Source organism: Coptis chinensis, chromosome 5 (genome assembly GCF_015680905.1).
Source record: "Coptis chinensis isolate HL-2020 chromosome 5, ASM1568090v1, whole genome shotgun sequence".
NCBI classification, from domain to species: domain Eukaryota; kingdom Viridiplantae; phylum Streptophyta; class Magnoliopsida; order Ranunculales; family Ranunculaceae; genus Coptis; species Coptis chinensis.
Genome location: NC_141460.1, coordinates 55,110,971 through 55,131,905, shown reverse-complemented (window position 1 = coordinate 55,131,905; position 20,935 = coordinate 55,110,971). Strand labels below are relative to the sequence as shown.

Here is a 20,935-nt window from a genome sequence, read left to right as displayed (position 1 = left end):
ATCACACACCATTCAATTGTGAAATTTTACCTAGACATGAAAAAGAGAAGGAGCCAAAAGAGAAATCAACTAACCTCATACTTATAATTGTTGAAGATCAAAGTACACTACGAGAAATGGAGGCAAGATTTCTCCAGTTGAACGGATTTTAGTGAGAGGAAAAGTTTAGTTCGCGCCATATGGAGGTTAGACAGAGAGAAGATGTGTTGTTACTTTCTTACCCTTAACTATTCCTTTTGCTTGTAGCATAGTCCTATTAAACTACTAGATGTAGCATACGCCTATTAAATGACTAGATGTAGCATAATCCTATTAAAGTGCTACATATAGCATACTCAAATTAAAGTACTAGATGTAGCATACTCCTATTAAACTACTATATGTAGCATATAATTAAGTATCCAACAACAAATGACCTTGTAGTCTACTTGCCATTACGTCACTAAACTAGTTCTTAGACCACTAGATATATCATACCCGACCTCATATCATACCATTTTTATTTTTATTTTTATAAGTGAATTTTATTGAAATATGATCATCTGGAGACAGTACAAAGGAAGTGAGAGAGAGCCACCTAGAACAACACATCGTTACAAACAGCAATGCACCCTCAGTAATGGGCAGAAACTAATTAGTCACCAGTAATAAGAAGTTCCCAGTGGATAACCAAGTCCCTAAACCTATAATCCTTCCTCTCTGTTATGCTGTTAAGGTTTTTCGTTTTATTGTTGTTAGGGGTTTTTTTTGTAAAGGGATAAGGAAAGCTTCTTCGTTGTTGGTTCCATTATTATTGTATTACTAATGATGGTTTTTTTAGGAGGCTTTTAGGATGGAGAAACTTCTGAAATATTTCGAATTTCCACCGACATTACGCAATGGAAAGTTATTCATATTTGTTTCTGAGGGAATAATAACATGATCAATGATAACTCCTCCGGCTTCAATAAATGCATTGGAATCTTACACTAGACGTAAAGAGGAACCGATCGAATTCAATGTTTAAAAACTGTTAGAAGGTTTGTTTGTCCCCTTGTTTGTGTGCTTTGTTTTTCTAGGCTCCCCTTGTTTCTATTTCTAGGTATTTTAATCTTTTTGGTTTTTTCTTGTTTTAGCTTTCTCATTGCATTACACTGACGAAGGTGAACAAATCCAAAAACCACAATTTAAGTAATACAAACTAGAGGACTAAAAATGAGTCATTGAAAGCAGGTCACTTATTTCAAGCATGATGAAGTATAGATGGACCATATGAGTCATTGAAAGCAAATCACTTATTTCTAGCAAGATGAAGTACAGATGGAGTACATAGGTAATCTAAGGTAAAGGTTAACAATGTGAAATGACAGCAACAAATCTACGAAAGAGCTTCCTCTTCTAGCCATTTGAGTTATCGATTCCAATACGACAAATACAAAACGGCAAGTATCACATTTAAAGTAGCTCCACCGCCTGCACTCTCAAATTCTAGGGTGTGTACCTGTTTTTACAACAAAAAAAATCATGTTAGTCTCAAACTTCAGAAACATGATGTATAAGAAATCGGATATAAATGAGTTCATAAGTAAAATTTCCACAACCTTAACTCAAGGCATAAGCATAAACAAAACATTAATCTAATTCTATTTGGTGTCATTCTAAATGAACATGCAACATAAGCAATAAAGGTAAGCAATAAACAGGTTCACCAAGTACTTAAAGCCTCATGAGGAGATCTGAAATATGTTTCATCTCAAACCGGCATGCAGAGCTCTTGGATGAAATTGCTAGTTGCTTCTGCTGAACATAAAAGAAAGGACAGAGTAAACTAAACTAATATGAAGAGAGAATTCATGGTCCAAAGAAGCAAGAACAAGATATGTTAACACAACTGTAGATCTTAAGAAAACATTTTAAACCCCCCCCCCCCCCCAACAAGGTAGTGGCCATCAATTTCTAAGCAAACCCAAGAACCATGCATTTGTCTTTCGCAAAAATAAAACCTATTTAAGACTTTCCAACCACTTAATTAAGAACCCAATTAAGCTTGTCTTTCAACAAATACATAGGTGGACTGCTTGCAATTTCAAGAACAATACAACACATATTATGTCATTACAACGCATCACTTGAAAGAGCACTTCTTCAGATCTGAAAATACTTTTGTTTTCGCCCTATAAAGATGACAAAAAGTAGCAAGCATACATTGATTTTCTACAAGAACTTCTCATACCAGAAAACTAAAACCGAAAAAAAATAGCTTCAATTTCAAATTTGATTCACTCAATTCTTAACATGAAACCTTGGTGATGTACTGATGTCCCATCTAATGCCAAAATTCCGAGAGGAAGACAGACCAAACTTGTAAATATGATTCACTACAAATACAAATACTACCTATTATCTAAAAAAGATGGCACAAATATTCAGAGGGTTGGAATTTGGAAGATCAACTCTTAATTGGTGTGCAAAGAACAAACCAAATATCAGTAATGCAATTATTCTCCAGTAATGCACACATCACTATGCCATAAATAATTATGCAGAAGAAGAAATAAAATATGTATCTATGCCATCAACAATGAATTGAACTATGTGTTTGAACTCCTTAGAGCAATCATAAAGGCGCGGGCACCGTCTTATAGTTAAGAAAAACTATGTTGAAACCTTCAAAGTTTTAAAGTAGAACAGAGACTGATGAAGCTTTATTTGCATGTTAAAGTGAGTATCCCATTACTATATAGTAAAATTGAAACTGCAATGTCTCACCTTATCAATTATCTTCTCTATCTCTCGAGGATACAAATTAAATACCTGCATAGTGCATCCCAAAAGTAAGTTAATTTTCATCGATGATATATGAGAAAACATTGTGTGCGTGCATAGCTTACCTGGCCATTAACAAATCTGTTAAGCATCAATTTTTCCAGCTGTTTACCGTGTACTTGAATTGTGTCTCCATCCCAAGCAACCGTGTTGCAATGAAACACATACATTACGTACACCAGTTAATACAATAACATATACATCTCGGTGATGGAGAATTCAATTGTCATTGTAAATACATACGACTTCACGATTCTTCTGATCAAATGAACAATAGGCATCATAAAAGGTTTTCATATTGACTTACATTTTACATACTTTACATGTGCAGACTTGAAAAACCTCCCAACCACTAGCTGCTTTCGAGAATCAAGATATTGAAACATTGCTGAAGATTCTACTGAAAGTAGCTTTTCACCAAGCTTTGCTGTAGTCGGACAGTCGTCAAGACATATTACCATAACCACTTTCTATTTTCCCTCTCTCTCATTCTTCTTGTTCACTTTTTGTGTAGGCCGACTTTCTCGTCCTTTTCCCACATTATTTTTGTCACACTTAACCTTTGTGTATGTGATGTAGTACTATGACTTTGTTTATCCATGTCTATGGAACAACTCTTAACCTAAAATATAAGGAAATATTTGAGAAGTTGGACATGATAGAGTTAGCTACCCCAGGAGGCTGTCAAGTTATAATGATCTATCCTCTCAAATTGAAAGTTTTTTTCAATTTGAGAAGATAGATCATTATAACTTGACAGCCACCGGGATAGCCAACTCTATCATAACCTTCTTTTCTTATATGAGGTTCCTATATTTCCATACCTATTAGGCCGTGCTTTGAATGTGAATTTAAATAATAGGGAAATGGCATAGTAAAACCCTCATACCTTTAGGTTAATTGTTCAGTAATAGAAAAGTTAGAGATAAAAATTGTCATAGTATTTACATCACATAAACGAGTAGAGGTTAATGACACACCACTAGCAGTACCCAAATCCCCTATGTCATAGGCTCCATCTAGTAGATGATGATTACCGTAACCACTTTCTGTTTTCCCTTTCTCTCATTCTTTTTGTTCACTTTTTGTGTAGGCCGGCTTTCTCATCCTTTTCCCACATTATTTTTGTCACACTTAACCTTTGTATATGTGATGTAGTACTATGACATTGTTTATTCATGTCTATAGAACAACTCTTAACCTAAAATACAAGGAAATATTTGAGAAGTTGGACATGATAGAGTTAGCTACCCCAGGAGGATGTCCAGTTGTAATAATTTCCTCTCAAATTGAAAGTTTTTTTCAATTTGATAAGACATCATTATAACCTGACTACCACCGGGATAGCCAACTCTATCATAACCTTCTTTCTTATATGAGGTTCCTATATTTCGATACCTATTAGGTTGTGCTTTGAATGTGAATTCAAATAATAGGGAAATGGCATAGTGAAACCCTTATACCTTTAGGTTAATTGTTCAGTAATAGAAAAGTTAGAGATAAAAATTGTCATAGCATTACATCATATAAACAAGTAGAGGTTAATGACACACCACTAGCAGTACCCAAATACCCCATGTCATAGGCTCCATCCAGTAGATGATGATGGTGAGTGTTTGTTGGAAACTTTGAATCAAGTGATAGTAAAAGTTGGACACATGCCCGCACCAATCAAAATTACCATTATTTTCCCTCATTATCAATATAAACAAGGAAAACCAATAAATGAGTATTCTCGAGTATTTCACTTAAGTGTCATATACACGAGTATTCCACATAAATTGTCATACACTGGACTATATACTATATAAGATGTCATATGCATGATTACTTCACAATTTTAACATACTAATATACTACTCAATGTGTTTTATTCACAACTTCTTATAACTTATTAATGTTATCCTACTTTAAATGTCATAATCTAGAGTAGTTCATTTTGTGTATACTAACACAGTGCAATATGCAACATGAAGTGTCTTTATCTGGGGCTAGTTCTCATATAGTTAACATATTGAACATATTTGAATATGTAAGCCTGGAAAAGGATAACATCAGCCCAAAATTTTCACCAAGTGGCCCAATTTAAAGTAATGCATTATAAGACAAAAAGAAAAATGTGTTAGGTTTTACATTGGATTGAACTAAGGATGTATGCTGATACTAATTTTTGTATAGTGACATAAACCACCTCAAGTCTCACAATCAATCTCATAGTCGGTACTAACAAGACATTTGTAAAATTTAGCTCCAATGGCAACAAAGAAAGGATAATAAAAACTAGAGAAGATACAAACAGTGTCCCCATACCATGTATGAGGCATCAATGAATGGATCATTGACAGCTACAACATCGATATCATCTCTGCTTGTTGCAATCCATAAGACCAACCTTCCAATCCGGCCAAAACCTCCACGATAGTAATTTTCAGATAGACTGGAAGACCAGATGCATTCTATGCTCTAAAACTAAACTGCGACATTGCTAGTCTAGATGGAACCTAAAAGATGCAAATAAGCTAATAATAAACAAGTTTTCAAGAAAAAAAAACTCACCGTTGATCCCAATCTTTGTCTTCCCACGGCTCCATGACTCTATACATGAGCAAAAATGACACCAAATAAGACAACTTTACATAATTAAAAACTAATCACCCTAAAAGTCCTATAATACAACCTCTGTGGCTGTGGCTATGGCTTTGATAGGCTGAATACTTCTTCCACTACATTTCCTATACAGTTCAGACAGAGAATCATGAGATTTACTGTGAAATTAAAGCAAAATTCACTACAATGTCATAGAAACCAGTGTTTGATGACTCAACTGTAAGGATAATGAGTCAACTTGAACTGAGTTATCGAAAACGCTTATCTGGACCTTAGCTGACTTCAGACTATGATTGCCACTGAATGATTACTGAGAACGACAAAAAGTAACATAAATCATTGTAAATTCAAATAAAACAACAAACAAGCAACAATAAAAAAATAAAATAAAATAAAAAAAATAAAAAGAAAAAGAAAAAAAAACTTATTCCTCCTTTGAAACCATTTAATTCAAACATGCCCATATGATAGGGGCTACACAGTTTTTGCTAGTGTAAAAAAAAATTGCCGGGGCATATGAGCATAAAAAAGCCTGTGAACTTTGTACTTGCTTATGCTCTAAATAGTATACTTGCACTCTAAATAGTATACTGTCATAGAGCTATAGGCTAGTTAATCTTTCTTTTTGTTTGCCCATATTTGATTATTTAATTACTAGTAGGATCTCCCTCTCAACTCTCAAGACATCTATATAATGAGAACAAAACATAATATATAGGCTCTGAAGCCCAAAGGTGCAACGTATTGTCCAAAGTCTAAAAGCACACACGGTGGACTGGGAAAACTCAATGAGTGGCTAAATGACATGTAAGTGCAGAAAATGAAAATAAATTTGGTCGGGACAAGTGAGATTTGATATTGGTAATGATATGTGAAATAACTAGAGTATCCAAGATATTGTCAGAAAAAAAAAAATGTATATGCAGTCTCTGAACTTTCTACTTGTTGATACTCTAATTAGTATATTGTCATAGGGCTATAGACCAGCTAGCTAATCTCTCTCTTTTTTCCCAATATTTGATTCCTTAATTAATAACTAGTAGGACCTCCCTCTCAACTCTCATGGCATTTGTAATAATAAGAACAAAACAGAATTTTTGTGCTTTAAAGCCCAATGAGGCAACACATTGTCCAAATTCTAAAAGCACAAACAATTGAGGTTGCAGTCAAGTGCTCATGCAGTGATTAAATTAAAATGCTCAAGTATTGCCACTGAATGATTGCTGAGAAAGACAAAAAGTAACAAAAATCACTGTAAATTCAAAAAAAAAACTTATTCCTCTCTTTGAGACCATTTAATTCAAACATGCCCATATGATATTCCTTCTCTTAATGTAAAACTCACAAACATTGTAATGGCACTATCACACTATGAATCAATAAAAATTGGGGATGCAACTTAAGCAGTTTCGACAAACAACACCAGCAACAAGAAAGGTGATAGTATCGAAACTTCATTTATATCTCTACTCATAACACAAAATACTACCTTTAACCAAATAACCAATACTCATGTCCAAGCTCAAAAAAGTCAATCATTCATTAACAAATTATTTCCACAGTTCAGCTCATCAAATCATACCAAAACAAGCAAGTAATCATGACTACATATATAGAAAAATGAAATAATATTAATATTTAAAGATATATCACCTTGGGAGGTTCAATAAAAGGAGGTGATACTACTACAGTTGATCTACTCATAGTAGAGAAAACCATGTCTTTTTCTTCTTCTCTCAAATCTACTACGAGTGAGCAAAAAAAGACTGAAACAAGAAAGCAGGCAGAGGAAAAAATTGTTTTTGTTCGGCCTTGTCTTTTCCAACTTTTTGGTTTCGGACATTAAAACACAACTTTTTTTTGTTTAGAGAAGAGAGAGCATTTATGTTTTTACCCTCACTGTTCCTGTTCCTCAAAACTTAAATACCTGGTCACAAATTTTAAAATGTGTGGTTCACAGCCCTACGCACAGATGCACCCTGCACACCCTAGCTTTTCGGATAAGAAAGTAAATGGAATGTAAATCCTACAGTGATGTTACTTCCGAGTCCTACAGCAGTTTCAGTACTTGTTTGCTCGTTGGTGATACAGGTAGGACCGTTGTACATTGACATTTTCATTTGTTACTCTTTTTCAACTAAACATGGATAAGAAAGTAAATGGAATGTAAATCCTACAAGGAAAGTTAAACAGGTATAATGGAACACAATAACGAAATTTGAGTTCAACATGGACGAGACAAACATAGTGCGTTGGTAACTTGTTATGTCCTCCAAATCAAGAAGCAGAATGAAACAGCTTTACAACGAAGCAATTTAAGTTTACAGCGATATGATAATTGTGCACATAATAGCAACACCATTTTTCTTACTTATTTGGCAAGTAGTTTGAACTTTGAAACAAAATCACAACGAAATACTGCTCCAGTGATGCCCCTTCCATCATTTTAATGCCTCTCAAGTAACACTTTCAAGCATATGAAGCTGAAGGACAATCCACTTCAAAGACTAACCTATTAAGTTCTTACGGTTATACACCCTTTAATAAACCTCCTCACTTGTAGCCTGTACCTGTTTTCGAGCTTCTTCTCGCATTACCGACTTGACATAAATCTGGTAGCAACAACCTGAAAGTTATATGGCCACTTCTTAGAAATCGAGGCAATTCAATAAGATGACCCTCGAGATTTTATTATATGAAATGCACAGAAGATCGTCACACTTGAGTCAAACAATTATATAAACAACAATTTTCCAAATAAGTACTTTCAAACAAATTTTGCACAATAACTTAGTTACTCATTCAAATGTATAAGACATCACTAGCATACCAGCAGCAACAACAATTGCGAGAATATCTCCCATTCTCTTGAGTCCACGTACATTCCTTTTCTGTGACTTGAATCTCTTTATTATGGGGTCTTCTAACAAGAGCTGTAAGGTAAATAAGTTGCAATTAGTTTAGCTTTGAATAATACATGAACCGCTACCAGTAAGAAATGTATGCATAAGGAAATTTGTAATACAGACGTATCCAAGAAAGAGCAAATAAAACAAAGGAAAACGGAGACAAGGGTCTACATTCACAAATACTTTTTACAAAAATCCATCATGTCTGAATGACTTAGCAAGGTAATGACATATTCAACTATTTTAAAAGTTCCAGTATCAGTGAGGCCCATTTGTTTCAGCTGTTTCTCATTTTCTTTTCTTTTATTATGTTTATGTTACAAGTGTCCTGTCAGATTTGCTACCAAATAATTCCCTATGCTATAAAAATGCTATGATTTCTAAACACTGATAAGTCACACAATTAGATCTGCCCTAGCCAGTGCTCTCCAGCAGCATTTCTCTCCGACAAACAAATCCCTGAGTCTTATTGTTATCAACTTTTGGTTGCAACTTGGTGGACCAATATGCCATACCTAAGCACTTATTTAAGAAGGCTGTTCTCAGGAAATTTGCCAACTCAAGATAGACTTATTAAAGGAAAATGCTTCGCGGTCCATCTTGTTCCCTGTGTAACGACTCAAGGGAGAGCTCTGAACATTTATTCCTCTATTGCCCTTAAAGTAAGAAACTGTGGAGAAGTATAACACAACAAGTAGATATGTTACTTCATGCTCCCTATGCAAATACCCAGTGGCTGAAACTAATAAAGATGTGTAGCGGAAAAGCTGATATATGTAGGGCTTTCTCATGGCAGCACTTAGTTCCATAAGGAGGGAAAGGAACTATAGACGATTAAGAAACTCTTCACAACCATGGCAGAATGGGGAAACACAAAATAATGTTAGTTTATGTTAGTGTTAATGGGAAACGCAAAATAATGTTTGTTTATATTCGAAGTTAGGATGGGAAACACAAAATAATGTTTGTTTATGTTAGTGTTAATATTGCCTAGTAATTGGCGGATGTAGTATTTCTCAAGTATCTAAAGCCTGAATCGCTCAATAGAGTAATGACTTTTACTTTAAACAAGATTTTTTATATGAAACTCGACAGTGTCATTGACATGGTAAAGCCTTATAGCCTCAACAGCTACTATGTTTGTTACATTAACTGTGTTCATATGACATGATGCATTTTATTTGATATATTTCTTTTAGAAAGAATCTATTAATCTTTTTTTTTTAAATTATTGAGGCTTACGTAGACCTCGAGGCTTCAAGGCGTTTTGCAAAATATCGTAGGGGAGGGGGAGAGATCTTTCCACTACAGTCCCACCCCGTTCCAAGCCTCCAGGCTCCAACCATGGAGCAAGCCCTAGCCTATCTACATGATTCCCACACACCACTCCACAGCTCTGGGCTTTGTATACAAACTTCATCAACTACAAGACAATCAAAATCAACAGCAGTTACGAAGAGAAGGCCAAATACCTCTAGGCTCTAGCCCATAAGAGAAGAGAAAATAGGAAACCACCATTATAACCATGAGGTCTGTAATCTTGTATTTGTATACCATTGCCTAGGGGGAACCAAGATCACTGTCTTAACTGATCCGGGATTTGAGAGTACTGGGTGAGATTCGTAAAGGGTAATGATTTTTGCTGGTGGGGTGTTCCAAAGGCATCTTTTTGCTGCTCAAAACCTTCTACAAGCATTTTGAGGAGGTGGAAAAAGTTAGGAGCAACCCCTTTCAATGCAAGCATTTTGAGAATTGGTGTGGGAAAGTACGTCCATTTTCTTATTTAAATTCAAAGACAACCAGAATTACTACGGAAAATCAAACATACAAAGATGTGAACAAAAATTTTACAAATTAATTGAAAATGTGGAAACAGCAAACTACGCGTGAAGTTACATAAAGAGATGTGTGCTAATAACAATAAAGAGAGATGTGAATCGTCACACCCCATTATTCTGGAATTCTACGTCCACCACCACAGGAGATTTATGTCCCTTCTCACATAGCCAAGGTTTAAAAAAACCCGTCAAGGCTTAAGCCCTCTTGGCGCGTCTCAAGCCTTTTAAGGGGTTTTGCGCCTTGAGGCTTAAGCCTTACGAAATTATGCATGTATACTATGAGGCTACAGCCTCAACGGTGTGAGGCGTGCACTTTGAGGCTCAGCCTCACTGGAAGTCGGGTTTTACCCCAGTGTAACCATTTTTATTCTTAGTTGTCCATTTTTTTCCCACTGTTTTGACAACTTAACCCCTAATAAGTTCTTTAAAGACTAAAGTGTTCCTATTAGCTTATGTATTGAGCATCCAAACACCTTATTCTACTAGAAATCATCAACACCTTATTTTATCTAAAATTTCCCGAATCGAATCATAATTTGAACTAAACTTTTAAATGAAAAAACCAATATAGTAGACTGAATCATTTCTCAAATAAAATTCATTAGGTGTAGTGAATAGAGCCTCTCCCATGCAATGGTTGTTGTATCTCGACACATACTATTCCACACACACACAAAGAAAAAAGTAATATGCATCCACTTAAACTTGACAAGGAGTTTTCATAACTATATTTCCGCTTCCTTTTTATTTCCCTATGGTATCTATCTAATAAGATAGGGTTTTTTTCCCCACTAAAAGACAAAATAACAGACAAAGGACGGCTCAGATCTGTTTGAGCAAGATCAAACGGCTGTTCTTCATCCTCGCTTTTCTTCTCGAGTCTTTGTCTCCAATATCGAGTCTCTCTCCAAAGAAGCTCGATCCCGATCTTCTCGAGTCTTTCTCTCGAGTCTCTCTCCGAAGAAGCTCGAGCCTGATCTACTCTCTCTGATAGAAGGTCGTCTTTCTATCAGTCACCAGTCACCAGTCACCAGTCACTATTCCTAAGGAATTCCCGATCTGCCTCCATGTCCGGTGAGTCATACATGTGTTATCCCAAAAGTTTCCTAAACTAATAATAGTTTGTGTAATCTCATGTTTTTTTTTCGTGAACTTTCTTATAATAATTAGTTGTTTAGCTTACTTTCTTATATGCACTCATTTAGTTCTTTTGATTTTTGTTGTAAGTTTACTGTTGAACGCGGGAATTGTAAGTTTACTGTTGGATTTGAAGTTTAGCAAATAGTAGACAAAATCAGTTTATCATTGTAAACATTGTTTGACAAAGTAAACATTGTGTTATCATTGTAAACATTGTGTTATCATGTACGCAAACAGTGTAAACATTGTGTTATCAGTTTATAAATATGTTTTTCTATTAACTTGAAAGTAGTCTAGCCTATAGTATACCACAGAAAATTTAAAGCTATGTTCAGTGTATAATTTTTCCTTTTTTAGTTAAGGTTTGTGCGGAAGTTAGGTTGGTTTACGAAGGGAGAAACGCCATGCTAGGATTGTGAAGAGAGGGTTTGCAGTAGATTTGTTTGGGCGGAATTCTCTAATTTATATGTATTCTTCGATTAGGAGAATTTGGGATGCGAGAAAGGTTTTTGATGAGAGGTGTGAGTTGGATTTGGTGTCGTGGAATTTGATATATGATTGCTGGGTATGTGAAGAATGGGAAAGTTGGTATTGCAATGGAGTGTTTTGATGTGATGCCTGAAAGAGATATTTAAAGCTGGAGGGTTTGCAGTAGATTTGTTAGGGCAGAATTCTCTAATTTATACGTATGCTTTGATTAGGAGAATTTGGGATGGGAGGAAGGTTTTTAATGAGAGGTGTGAGTTGGATTTAGTGTCATGGAATTTGATATATGATTGCTGGGTATGTGAAGAATGGGGAAGTTGGTATTGCAATGGAATGTTTTGATGTGATGCCTGAAAGAGATATTTAGAGCTGGAATTCGATGATTGCGTGGTATCTTGGAGTCGGCGATATGGAGGCTGCTCGAGAGCTTTTTGAGGGGATGGTGGTTAGAGATGTTGTCAATGTGTTGATACTTTGTGTTTACCTATCGTTCATTATGCGTCAATGTGTTGATATTATGCTAGGTTACATGGACACGCCATATTTTGAAAAAAATCTATGTCAGATACGTATCCACGTGTCCATGTCCGTATCCGTGTCGGACACACACGGACACATATTGTATTTAATTTACCTTGAATTTCTGATTTACCATCTAATTTAATAAATTTATAATTATTAAAAAATTAATTAATTATTCCTATCCGTGTCCCCGTGTCGATCTTCAACTCCTCCCCGTATCCGACACCCCGTATTCGTGTTGGACACCGACACGCGTGCCCGTGTCAATGTAACCTAGATATTATGTGCATGTTGTACTACGATACTGTTTTGTGTTTTGCTTTGGACTGTTTTATATTGGTGCTGCTTTCGTTAGAATTTATCAAACCTGAATAGATTTGGCAAACTGTTTTACTTCATGTTATTAGTCAACACCATTTTTTTAGGCAGTATTTGAATTTTATTTTTAAAACATATATTGGTGTGGTTTTGTTGACAATCACTCATCTGATGAAATTAAAATCCCATTTTTCGTTCAGGAGGATATTCATGAGCTTCTCGAGTTTCACAGAAGTTGGTTAGAGCTCCCATAAACCAATATTCCAGGTATAATATTTCACCAGCTTTTGTTCTTAGAACTCCCCTTATTAAACCATCATTTCAATTATGATATCATTTAACTTTATACATAATTTCCTTCCTAGGCAATCATAGTGAAAGAGCGAATTCAGGCTGTGAAAGAGCAAATTGCAACAGTATGAAATGCTATTATGTGATTTTACTTTGTGCCATAACCACTTTTAAATATTACTTGAACATAGTCCCGAGTAACGAAATTGTTTTTTTTTTTTACATAGATTTACACACCCACACATTTATATATTTGTCCAGTTACATATCCATCATTATATTGATTATTTGTTATTTATGAGTACAACTATATCAAGATATTAACGGGCGTATCTTAGGTCGCGACTTCATTACCACAAACTGAAGAAATGAAAGAGAGGGGAAAGGAGTCGTTAATTCACACAGTCAATTCCATAGCACATCTTATTACGCCTCCCAATCCGATATATGTGCCTCCCCATCGAAGATATGCTACGCCCCCGAATCTGGTATATGTGCCTCCTAATCGAAGATCTACTCCTTCTCCATCTGATGTGCTTCTTAATCGAAGATCTACTCCTTCATCTGTTGTGCCTCATAATCGAAGATCTACTCTTTCTCCATCTGTTGTGCCTCCTAATCGAAGATCTAATGCAGCTCCTAATAGGCAATCTGTTGTGCCTCCTAATCGAAAATTTACTGCAGCTCCCAATAGGCTATCATTGTGCCTCTAATCGAAGATCCACCTGCAGCTCCCACTAGGCTATCTGTTGTGCCTCCTAATCGAAGTTCTATCGGTTCCCAATATGTTATCGGTTGTGCCTCCCGGTCAAAGATCTAATGCACCTCCTAATCGGAGATCGTTGCCTGGCGTCTTCAAGAGAAAGAAATGCAAGTGCCTCTAGATCACAATCAAATGACTATAGCACAACAAAATCGGAGACAGAGAGAAAAAGATGTTATGTCTGATTACATAGCAGATTCCTTTAAGAATACGAGGTCAACGTACGAAATTGGGTCCTCTTCATCAATGTATGATATCTCTCACAAAGAAAACCAGCCTCCAGTCACAAAAGATGTAACAATTCAAAGTTGTGAGGATAACACTATGTAAGTCAAGTGCTTAAATTCTCACTCTTATGTTAGGTTTCAACATACCGTAAACCGTGATATATCATAGGTCTATTTTTGCAATGATCATGATATGACTGGATTTGACGAAAGTGAAGAAGAAATTCTTAAACCTCATAGAGGCCATGCGCTTCCAGTTCCAAATCATCGTCACTTTCTGGGAAAGATGGATGTTCTTTGTCCATTTTGTTCGGCCCTTCATTGGAAAGATGAACATTTATCGAAATCAAGGCGCAACCGACCTTTATTTGGAACTTGTTGTTTACAAGGAAAAGTTAAGCAACCATTTCTATCTCTACTGCCTCCAGCACTTAAATCTTTATTCGAATGATCTAATAAACGTGCAAGATTATTCCGTGAGCAAATTCGGCAATACAACGTGTGTAATGCCTTTACCAGTCTTGGTTGCAAATTTAACGATCGTGTGTTACATAGACGTGGTCCTACCTCATTCACTGTTCATGGGGAGTTGCAGCACCTAAGTTTTCACAACTTTATATTTATGATCCCCTAGTTGCTTTGGATCACCGCCACAATCGCAACCCGAATTTGTCAAGGGAAGTGTTGAAAACTGTACAAGAAACTCTTCTTCAGACCACCCAAGTTTTGTGATATCTATAAGCAAGCATTTGAGGTTTTAACTGAAAATACTTCTGATAATAACAATGTTCTGGTCCATCTACACTATGATCCGTGTTCGGATAGACGAAGGTACAATCTTCCGACAACTGATGAGATTGCAGTGATATTGTCTGGAGATGGGAGTAAGGTTGATGCCATGCATGATATTGTACTTCGCTTGAGAGGAGGGCATAAGTTGGAACGGATAAGCGAATGTCATCCCGCTTATTTGCCTTTGCATTCTATTCTTCTGTTTCCTTATGGGGATTTGGGTTGGTCACCTGATTTGAAGTTATGGGACGTCAATAGAAATGCTCCACGCAATGCAAGACTCACCCAATTATTGTATTACGCCTACCGTTTGTTTGAACGACCCACAGAGTACTCATCCATCTTGCTGGGGTGTAAATTGTTGCATGAATTTTTGGTTGATGCTTGGGCGGCATATGAACCGAACCGGCTGCGATATATTTACTAAATTAAGACACCATCCGTTCGGATGATGTGTACAAGTGCTTGACGGATGTTGCAGACTTGGGGTTTAAAGTCCCGATCAAATTGGCCAACGATTCATTTTGCCTTCCTCGATGTTGGAAGTCCAAGGCACATGTCTGAGATTTTTAGGATTCAATGGCTATCACCCGACACTATAAGCACCCGGATATTTTTTTACGGTGACCGCAAAACCCTAATTGGCGGGGAAATTAAAAATCGCAAAAGAACACCAAACTTCGACTTCGGTCCGAAATAGTTGCGCGGGTATTCGAAATAAACGAAAAAGCAATTATGAAAGAAATCTTGAAGAATAATATCTTCGGTCAGTGGTTGATATGTTTATACCATTGAATTTCGGCCGGCGGTCTTCCACACATGTATTGCCTTTTATTTCTCGCGTGATGACAAGATCCAAACAAATGAAAGCAAGTGGATAAATTTGTATGTCTTTGAATTCCCGGACCGACACCCACCCTGCATTGTTTGAAACAATGAAGAAGTGCATGGTTCATGGCCCCTGTGGTGATCGAGATCCGAGTGCTTCATGTATGGAAAATAGTCGATGCACCAAAGGCTATCCAAAAGAGTTTGTGGAGGAAACAATTATGGATAAAAAAGGGTACTCCATTTACCGAAGGCGCGACACTGGTAAGAAATATTTTGTGAAGAGGAAGAATAAAATGGTTAAAGTTGATAATGGAGATGTTGTTCCTTATAATGCATATCTGTCTGAAATGTTTGACTGCCATATCAATATTGAAGTTTGTGCATCGTGTCAGGCTGTTAAATATATTAGCAAGTACATCTACAAAGGCTATGACAAAGCAACAATGGTGGCAGCAGAAACAAATGATGAGATTCAGCAATATATCGATGCAAGGTACATTGGACAAAAACGTAAGTCGCATGGCATCTATTTCGAATCCAATGCATAAAGAGTTTCCAAGTGTCCAACGATTGGCGCTTCATTTGGAAGGTATGCATAGGGTTGTTTTCAATAGCAAAGAGCCCATGGATGCAATTCTTGCCCGAGCCAGAGACCAAACTTCAACACTGACAATTTTCTTTAAGCGTTGTGCTGAAGATCCAGATGCACGAGCATATACCTATCAAGAATTTCCACGACACTATGTTTTCCACAAAGACTCTCAAGAGTGGACTCCTAGGACTCAGGGACCTTCCATTGGTAGGATGTATTTTGCAAGCCCTAATGCCGGGGAACGGTTTTATCTACGCTTGCTACTTACTGCTATAAAAGGACCTACCTCCTTTGCATATCTTTATAAAGTCGGTGATACCGTGTACAACACATACAAAGAAACATGTATTGCTCGTGGGCTGTTGGAAGCTGATGATGAGTGGATACAATGCCTAGAAGAGGCGGCGATAATGAAAACTGGATATCAACTGCGGAAGTTGTTTTGTGTAATTATTTTAGAGTATCATCCGTTACGACCAGATCTACTTTGGAGCAAATTTGCATCGAGTATATGTGATGATCTTGGATACTGGCTTCGAACAAAGCACGGCATCCCAAATCCAACTGATGATCAAATGTTGATTACGGCTTATATCTGGTGGAACAAATCCTTTTAGAATCTGGGAAGACATTGGAAAATTTCCCGCCCATGCCAAAACCAAAAGAGGGTTGGAGCAAAATTGTTGGCAATAGGCTCATTTGGGAGCAACGCCAACTTCAGCATGAAGGCATAGGAGAAGAGGGTGCAGTTAATGTGAGTCGCTTTAATGACGAACAACTTTATGCTTACAACTAATCACGTGGATCGATTCAAGATTTGGTGACAATGGCAAACTTTTCTTTTGAATGGAGCGGTATTGTGGGTACGGAAAACTTTTTATATAATACAATTACCGCAGCCCGCCGCAAAGATGGGTCTTATTGTCATCATGGTGGCATCGTCGGAAATTGCATCTTTGTTATTGTCTGGTGGATGCACTGCTCATTCTACATTTAAAATTTCAATTGATGTGATGGATACCACTTTTTGCAGCTTCACTAAACATTTCAACCTTGCTGACCTATTTAAATAAACAAAACTAATTGTTTGGGACGAGGTGCCCATGCAACATAGATACTGTGTTGAGGCTGTGGATAGAACAATTCAAGATATTTGCAGAAACAAGAAGATATTTGGTGGTATCCAAAGGTTCTAAAAACGCTTTTAGGCGGTGGAGAGGCTTTAGTGCTGGAAGCCTTCTGGGCAGTGCCTAGGACGGGCTAAAGCGCTTAAAGCGTTTTTTCCTAATATATATAGTAATATACACATATACTACAAGAAATAAAGAAAATCATTTACCATAATTCAAAAATAAACACAAACAAAAATACTTATTACAAAAATGTGTAATAGTTGAAGAATATTGACTTCATATAAAAAACATACTCTTTGTTACAAATGACATAATTTACATTAGACTTAAGTATTTTAAACTCATTTAAATCTTAAGCCTACACGGGCCTTTATTTTTCGACATTTAATCATTTAAAAAAAAAAAAAAAAAAAAAAAAACTTGACCGATCGCCTTAAAGGCCGCCTAGACCCGCCTAGCCCGCCTAATCGGTCCACCTAGACTTGCCTAGTCGGTTCACCGATTTTTTAAACGACTAGGGCCTAGGCGAGTCGGTTGGGCACCGCCTAGCGCCTAAAGACCGCCTAGGCGGCCACGTAGACCGATTTTTAGAACAGTGATGGTATCACTACAGTTCTTGGTGGCGATTTTCAACAAACACTACTTGTTATACTGTTAGGCCAGAGAGAGCAATTTGTTGGTGCATCACTACGGCGTTCTTTCCTTTGGAGTTATTTAGAAGTTTTGCACTTGGTACAGAACATGCGGCTTGAAATGGCGGAGTTCGAGAATGTCGAATTCGCCGATTTTTTGTTGGTGTGCTATTAATGTCTTCTAATTAGAATGTTTTTTCTCCATTAGTTTCATATATAAACGAACTATTTTGGAAACTAATGAATTCATTTTTTGCTTTGATTCATTTAGATTGGTTCGAATCCCAAAGAATGCGTACAATTGCCGAATGGAATACGCAAGTGTACCAATATCCAAGAACTCATCTTCTCTGTCTATCCCCAATTAGATATTATGGACACACTGTCTCCAAATTTCTTAACTGATCGTACTATTCTTGTTGCCCGTAATGATGATGTGAGTGCAATTAATAAGGTTGCACTGAATTTATTCCCTGGTGAAGCGCTCGAGTATTTGGCTACAGATAAAATCATTGAAGATGATATTGATAATCCAAGTGGGGCTCACTATCCCACCGAGTTTCTGAACTCCCTCGACCGCTTCTAGCTTACCACCTTTCAATCTCGAGTTAAAACCCGGATGCCCTATAATGTTGCTTTCGGGAACATAGCACCTAAAGATGGCTTTTGCAATGGGACACGACTTATGATGCTTCAAGCAGTAATGCGAAAGTAAGTCCTTCAAGCCAAAATTTTGACTGGAGAGAAAGAAAAATCCGTACTCATCCCAAGAATATCTCTGGCTCCTCCAAATTCGGAGTTGCCTTTCAAACTATCAAGGCGACAATTCCCTGTTCGACTAGCTTATGCCATGACAATTAATAAGTCGCAAGGCCAGTCAGTGAAATATGTTGGCATTGATTTGAGGACACCGGTTTTCAGTCATGGACAACTTTATGTAGCCATGTCCAGATGTACTTCTTCAAAAAGAATATATATTTTTCTTCCACCTAATGCAAGAAATTGTACCACAAATGTCGTATACCCAGAATTCTTCTCTAAGGACATCGATACCAATGAGAAAATGCGAGTAAGAAATTAAAGAATGCTACTTTTATTGGTTTAGAAATGAAAGAATATGTTGTATCCATGTACATGCTATATAAGTTTTTATGATAGTTTTTTTTTTATGATAGCGTGAATACTTAAAAGTAATAATAGAGATTATTTCATTTTGAGAACCATCTCTTTTGTAAACAATATGCTAAATGTATCAAGTCTAAAAAAATCATGTGTATGTGGTTTGCTTTGGTGTACTAAGTTAAATTGCCATAATTTTTCAGCGACATGATTGCAGTCATTGCTCCATGGCGCATTTATCCATATGGTAGCAGAATGGTGTGAACAGTATGTATAGAGGAGAGAATGAGAGAAATGAGGAACTCGATCCATTGGGCGTGGAGTATTTATTTTATTTTATTTTTCCCTTTCGTTACTAGAATTAGCCCCAACTGAAAAATTATGCAAAGTATTCTTTAATGTTTAATGAGTTGTCTTTTAGTTTTAGAAGTAATTTGTGTTATATATAAATATGAAGTTATATATTTTGGTTTGGTTGATCTATAAAAATTGTATCGTTTGATTTTCAAGTTATGACAGGATTTAAGTTTTTGAAATGTTGAAAATACAGAAAAGACTCTGCTGGATTTTTTTATTTTAAAAAATAAAAATAAAAATGATGATGCTCTTAATTGAAGACTCTCTCCTCTTATTTTCCTCATTCTCATTCTGATATGTGTTGAATTAATAAATGTGTAAGGGTATGTGTAATGAGTTGGTTTGTGAGAAATGAAATACATAGAATTGCAATTATTAAGCTCACTTGAGTATGAGTAGTATGAAATGATTATGAAGTATAAAATTGTTGGAAATGGTTATATCATCGATCCAATGCTACCATAGAGATGGTCTCTTGGAGTGTTGTTCAAAAGCAATGTGTCTAGAGTGTCGGGCATTCACTAATAATCAAATAGGCCACACCCAGTCTACAACCTTTATCTACCTACATGAAGAGGATGTTAATGCGTAAACTACTTTACTTATGTGGCATTCAGGGATTGGGTAAAAGTGTCATTCGATGCAGTTAATAACAATTAACAAACGCAATTGGAAAATGCAGAAATTTCAATACTATACTGACAGCTTTCTCGCGAGTTCCTGGTTCGATGTGATATCCACGTGTCGATTGAAACAATGCTACATTCTGCCATCAACATTAACAATAACAACAACAAGATCATCAAGTATTATTATAAACAAAAAAAAAACATACCAAATTTGAGTTGTTGTTAGAAAACAAGTAATAAACCTGAGAGCGAGATTTATAAGAGTGAGAAATGAAGCTGGTCTTGCTCACCAAAAACGCCATTTTCTTTTTTTTTTAAACGAAAATTTTATATGCTGGGTTCTGTTTGCTGTTGATGTTGAGTTGGGCCGGGTGGACCGGGTCAAGGCCCACTAACAAATGTAGATGCTCATCTAGTTGGGGTAATAGTCGTTAACCTTTTTGTGGAAAAGAGGCTGTCGTACCTTTTTGTCAAGGATGCTGTCCAGAAACAATGGAAGTTGACAGGCGATTTTACTATGATGGCAGATAAAAATCTTTTCTACTTTAAATTTGTCAATGATGAGGATAAACAGCGTGTTATAGACCATGGACCCCTGTTCCTTGCGGGTAGAATATTTGTTGTGAGACCATGGACTCCATCAATTGACAAATACAGAAATGGGATCAAAGCTCGTCCCATTTGGATTCGAGTGGATCTCCCAAAACATCTGTGGACAAAAAATGGTATAGATTTCATATCTAGCATCATTGGAGAGCCCATCTGCATGGATGATGCTACAGCAAGAAGAACCCGAATATCATATGCAAGAATCTGCGTAGTTGTCGACATGGGTTCCTGACTTATTCCTGTCAAGATTGATGAGGGGGATATAGTAGACAAAGAAGTGAATGCACAGAATCCAGTCATACAACCACAGATGGCTAGAACACAGGTTCAGAACA

The 20,935-nt window shown here is 36.5% G+C and overlaps 2 protein-coding genes across 10 annotated transcripts; both read right to left on the bottom strand.

The window, feature by feature from the left end:
- Positions 1-1,199: 1,199 nt before the first annotated feature.
- On the bottom strand, positions 1,200-7,326 carry LOC147498010 (uncharacterized). Of its 9 annotated transcripts, XR_015195350.1 has the most exons (8): positions 7,066-7,310; positions 5,631-5,722; positions 5,483-5,537; positions 5,362-5,400; positions 2,871-2,935; positions 2,749-2,793; positions 1,689-1,779; positions 1,255-1,480 (listed from the first exon to the last, which is right to left on the bottom strand). XR_015195350.1 is itself a non-coding variant. In XM_086560209.1 (5 exons), exons 1-4 carry the CDS (start codon positions 3,264-3,266, stop codon positions 1,696-1,698), a joined length of 348 nt encoding a protein of 115 aa, XP_086416335.1. In that variant the 5' UTR covers positions 3,267-3,411; the 3' UTR covers positions 1,200-1,480. The 9 variants fall into 9 exon arrangements, 5 of the variants coding, with proteins under 5 accessions (XP_086416335.1, XP_086416334.1, XP_086416336.1 ...); XM_086560209.1 differs by lacking the exons at positions 5,362-5,400; positions 5,483-5,537; positions 5,631-5,722; positions 7,066-7,310 and adding an exon at positions 3,113-3,411 and having other exon boundaries at positions 1,200-1,480; positions 1,696-1,779; XM_086560208.1 differs by lacking the exons at positions 5,362-5,400; positions 5,483-5,537; positions 5,631-5,722; positions 7,066-7,310 and adding an exon at positions 3,113-3,411.
- Positions 7,327-7,659: 333 nt separating this feature from the next.
- LOC147498009 (succinate dehydrogenase subunit 7B, mitochondrial-like) lies at positions 7,660-20,538 on the bottom strand. Its single transcript, XM_086560206.1, has 4 exons — positions 20,234-20,538; positions 20,066-20,128; positions 8,243-8,345; positions 7,660-8,038 (listed from the first exon to the last, which is right to left on the bottom strand). The coding sequence occupies exons 1-4, from the start codon at positions 20,291-20,293 to the stop codon at positions 7,953-7,955; spliced, it is 312 nt and encodes a 103-aa protein (XP_086416332.1). The 5' UTR covers positions 20,294-20,538; the 3' UTR covers positions 7,660-7,952.
- Positions 20,539-20,935: the final 397 nt, after the last annotated feature.

Excerpts from the sequence above, each read along its gene's own strand:
- LOC147498010 (XM_086560207.1), bottom strand. The coding sequence starts at position 3,266 with ATGGTAATATGTCTTGACGACTGTCCGACTACAGCAAAGCTTGGTGAA. Across the intron at positions 2,794-2,870 it reads ACAGATTTGTTAATGGCCAG|GTATTTAATTTGTATCCTCG; the intron begins GTAAGCTATGCA and ends TGCACTATGCAG. Across the intron at positions 1,481-2,748 it reads TAGAGAAGATAATTGATAAG|GTACACACCCTAGAATTTGA; the intron begins GTGAGACATTGC and ends TTGTAAAAACAG.
- LOC147498009 (XM_086560206.1), bottom strand. The coding sequence starts at position 20,293 with ATGGCGTTTTTGGTGAGCAAGACCAGCTTCATTTCTCACTCTTATAAA. Across the intron at positions 20,129-20,233 it reads CTTATAAATCTCGCTCTCAG|AATGTAGCATTGTTTCAATC; the intron begins GTTTATTACTTG and ends TGTTGATGGCAG. Across the intron at positions 8,346-20,065 it reads CAGGAACTCGCGAGAAAGCT|CTCTTGTTAGAAGACCCCAT; the intron begins GTCAGTATAGTA and ends TTTACCTTACAG.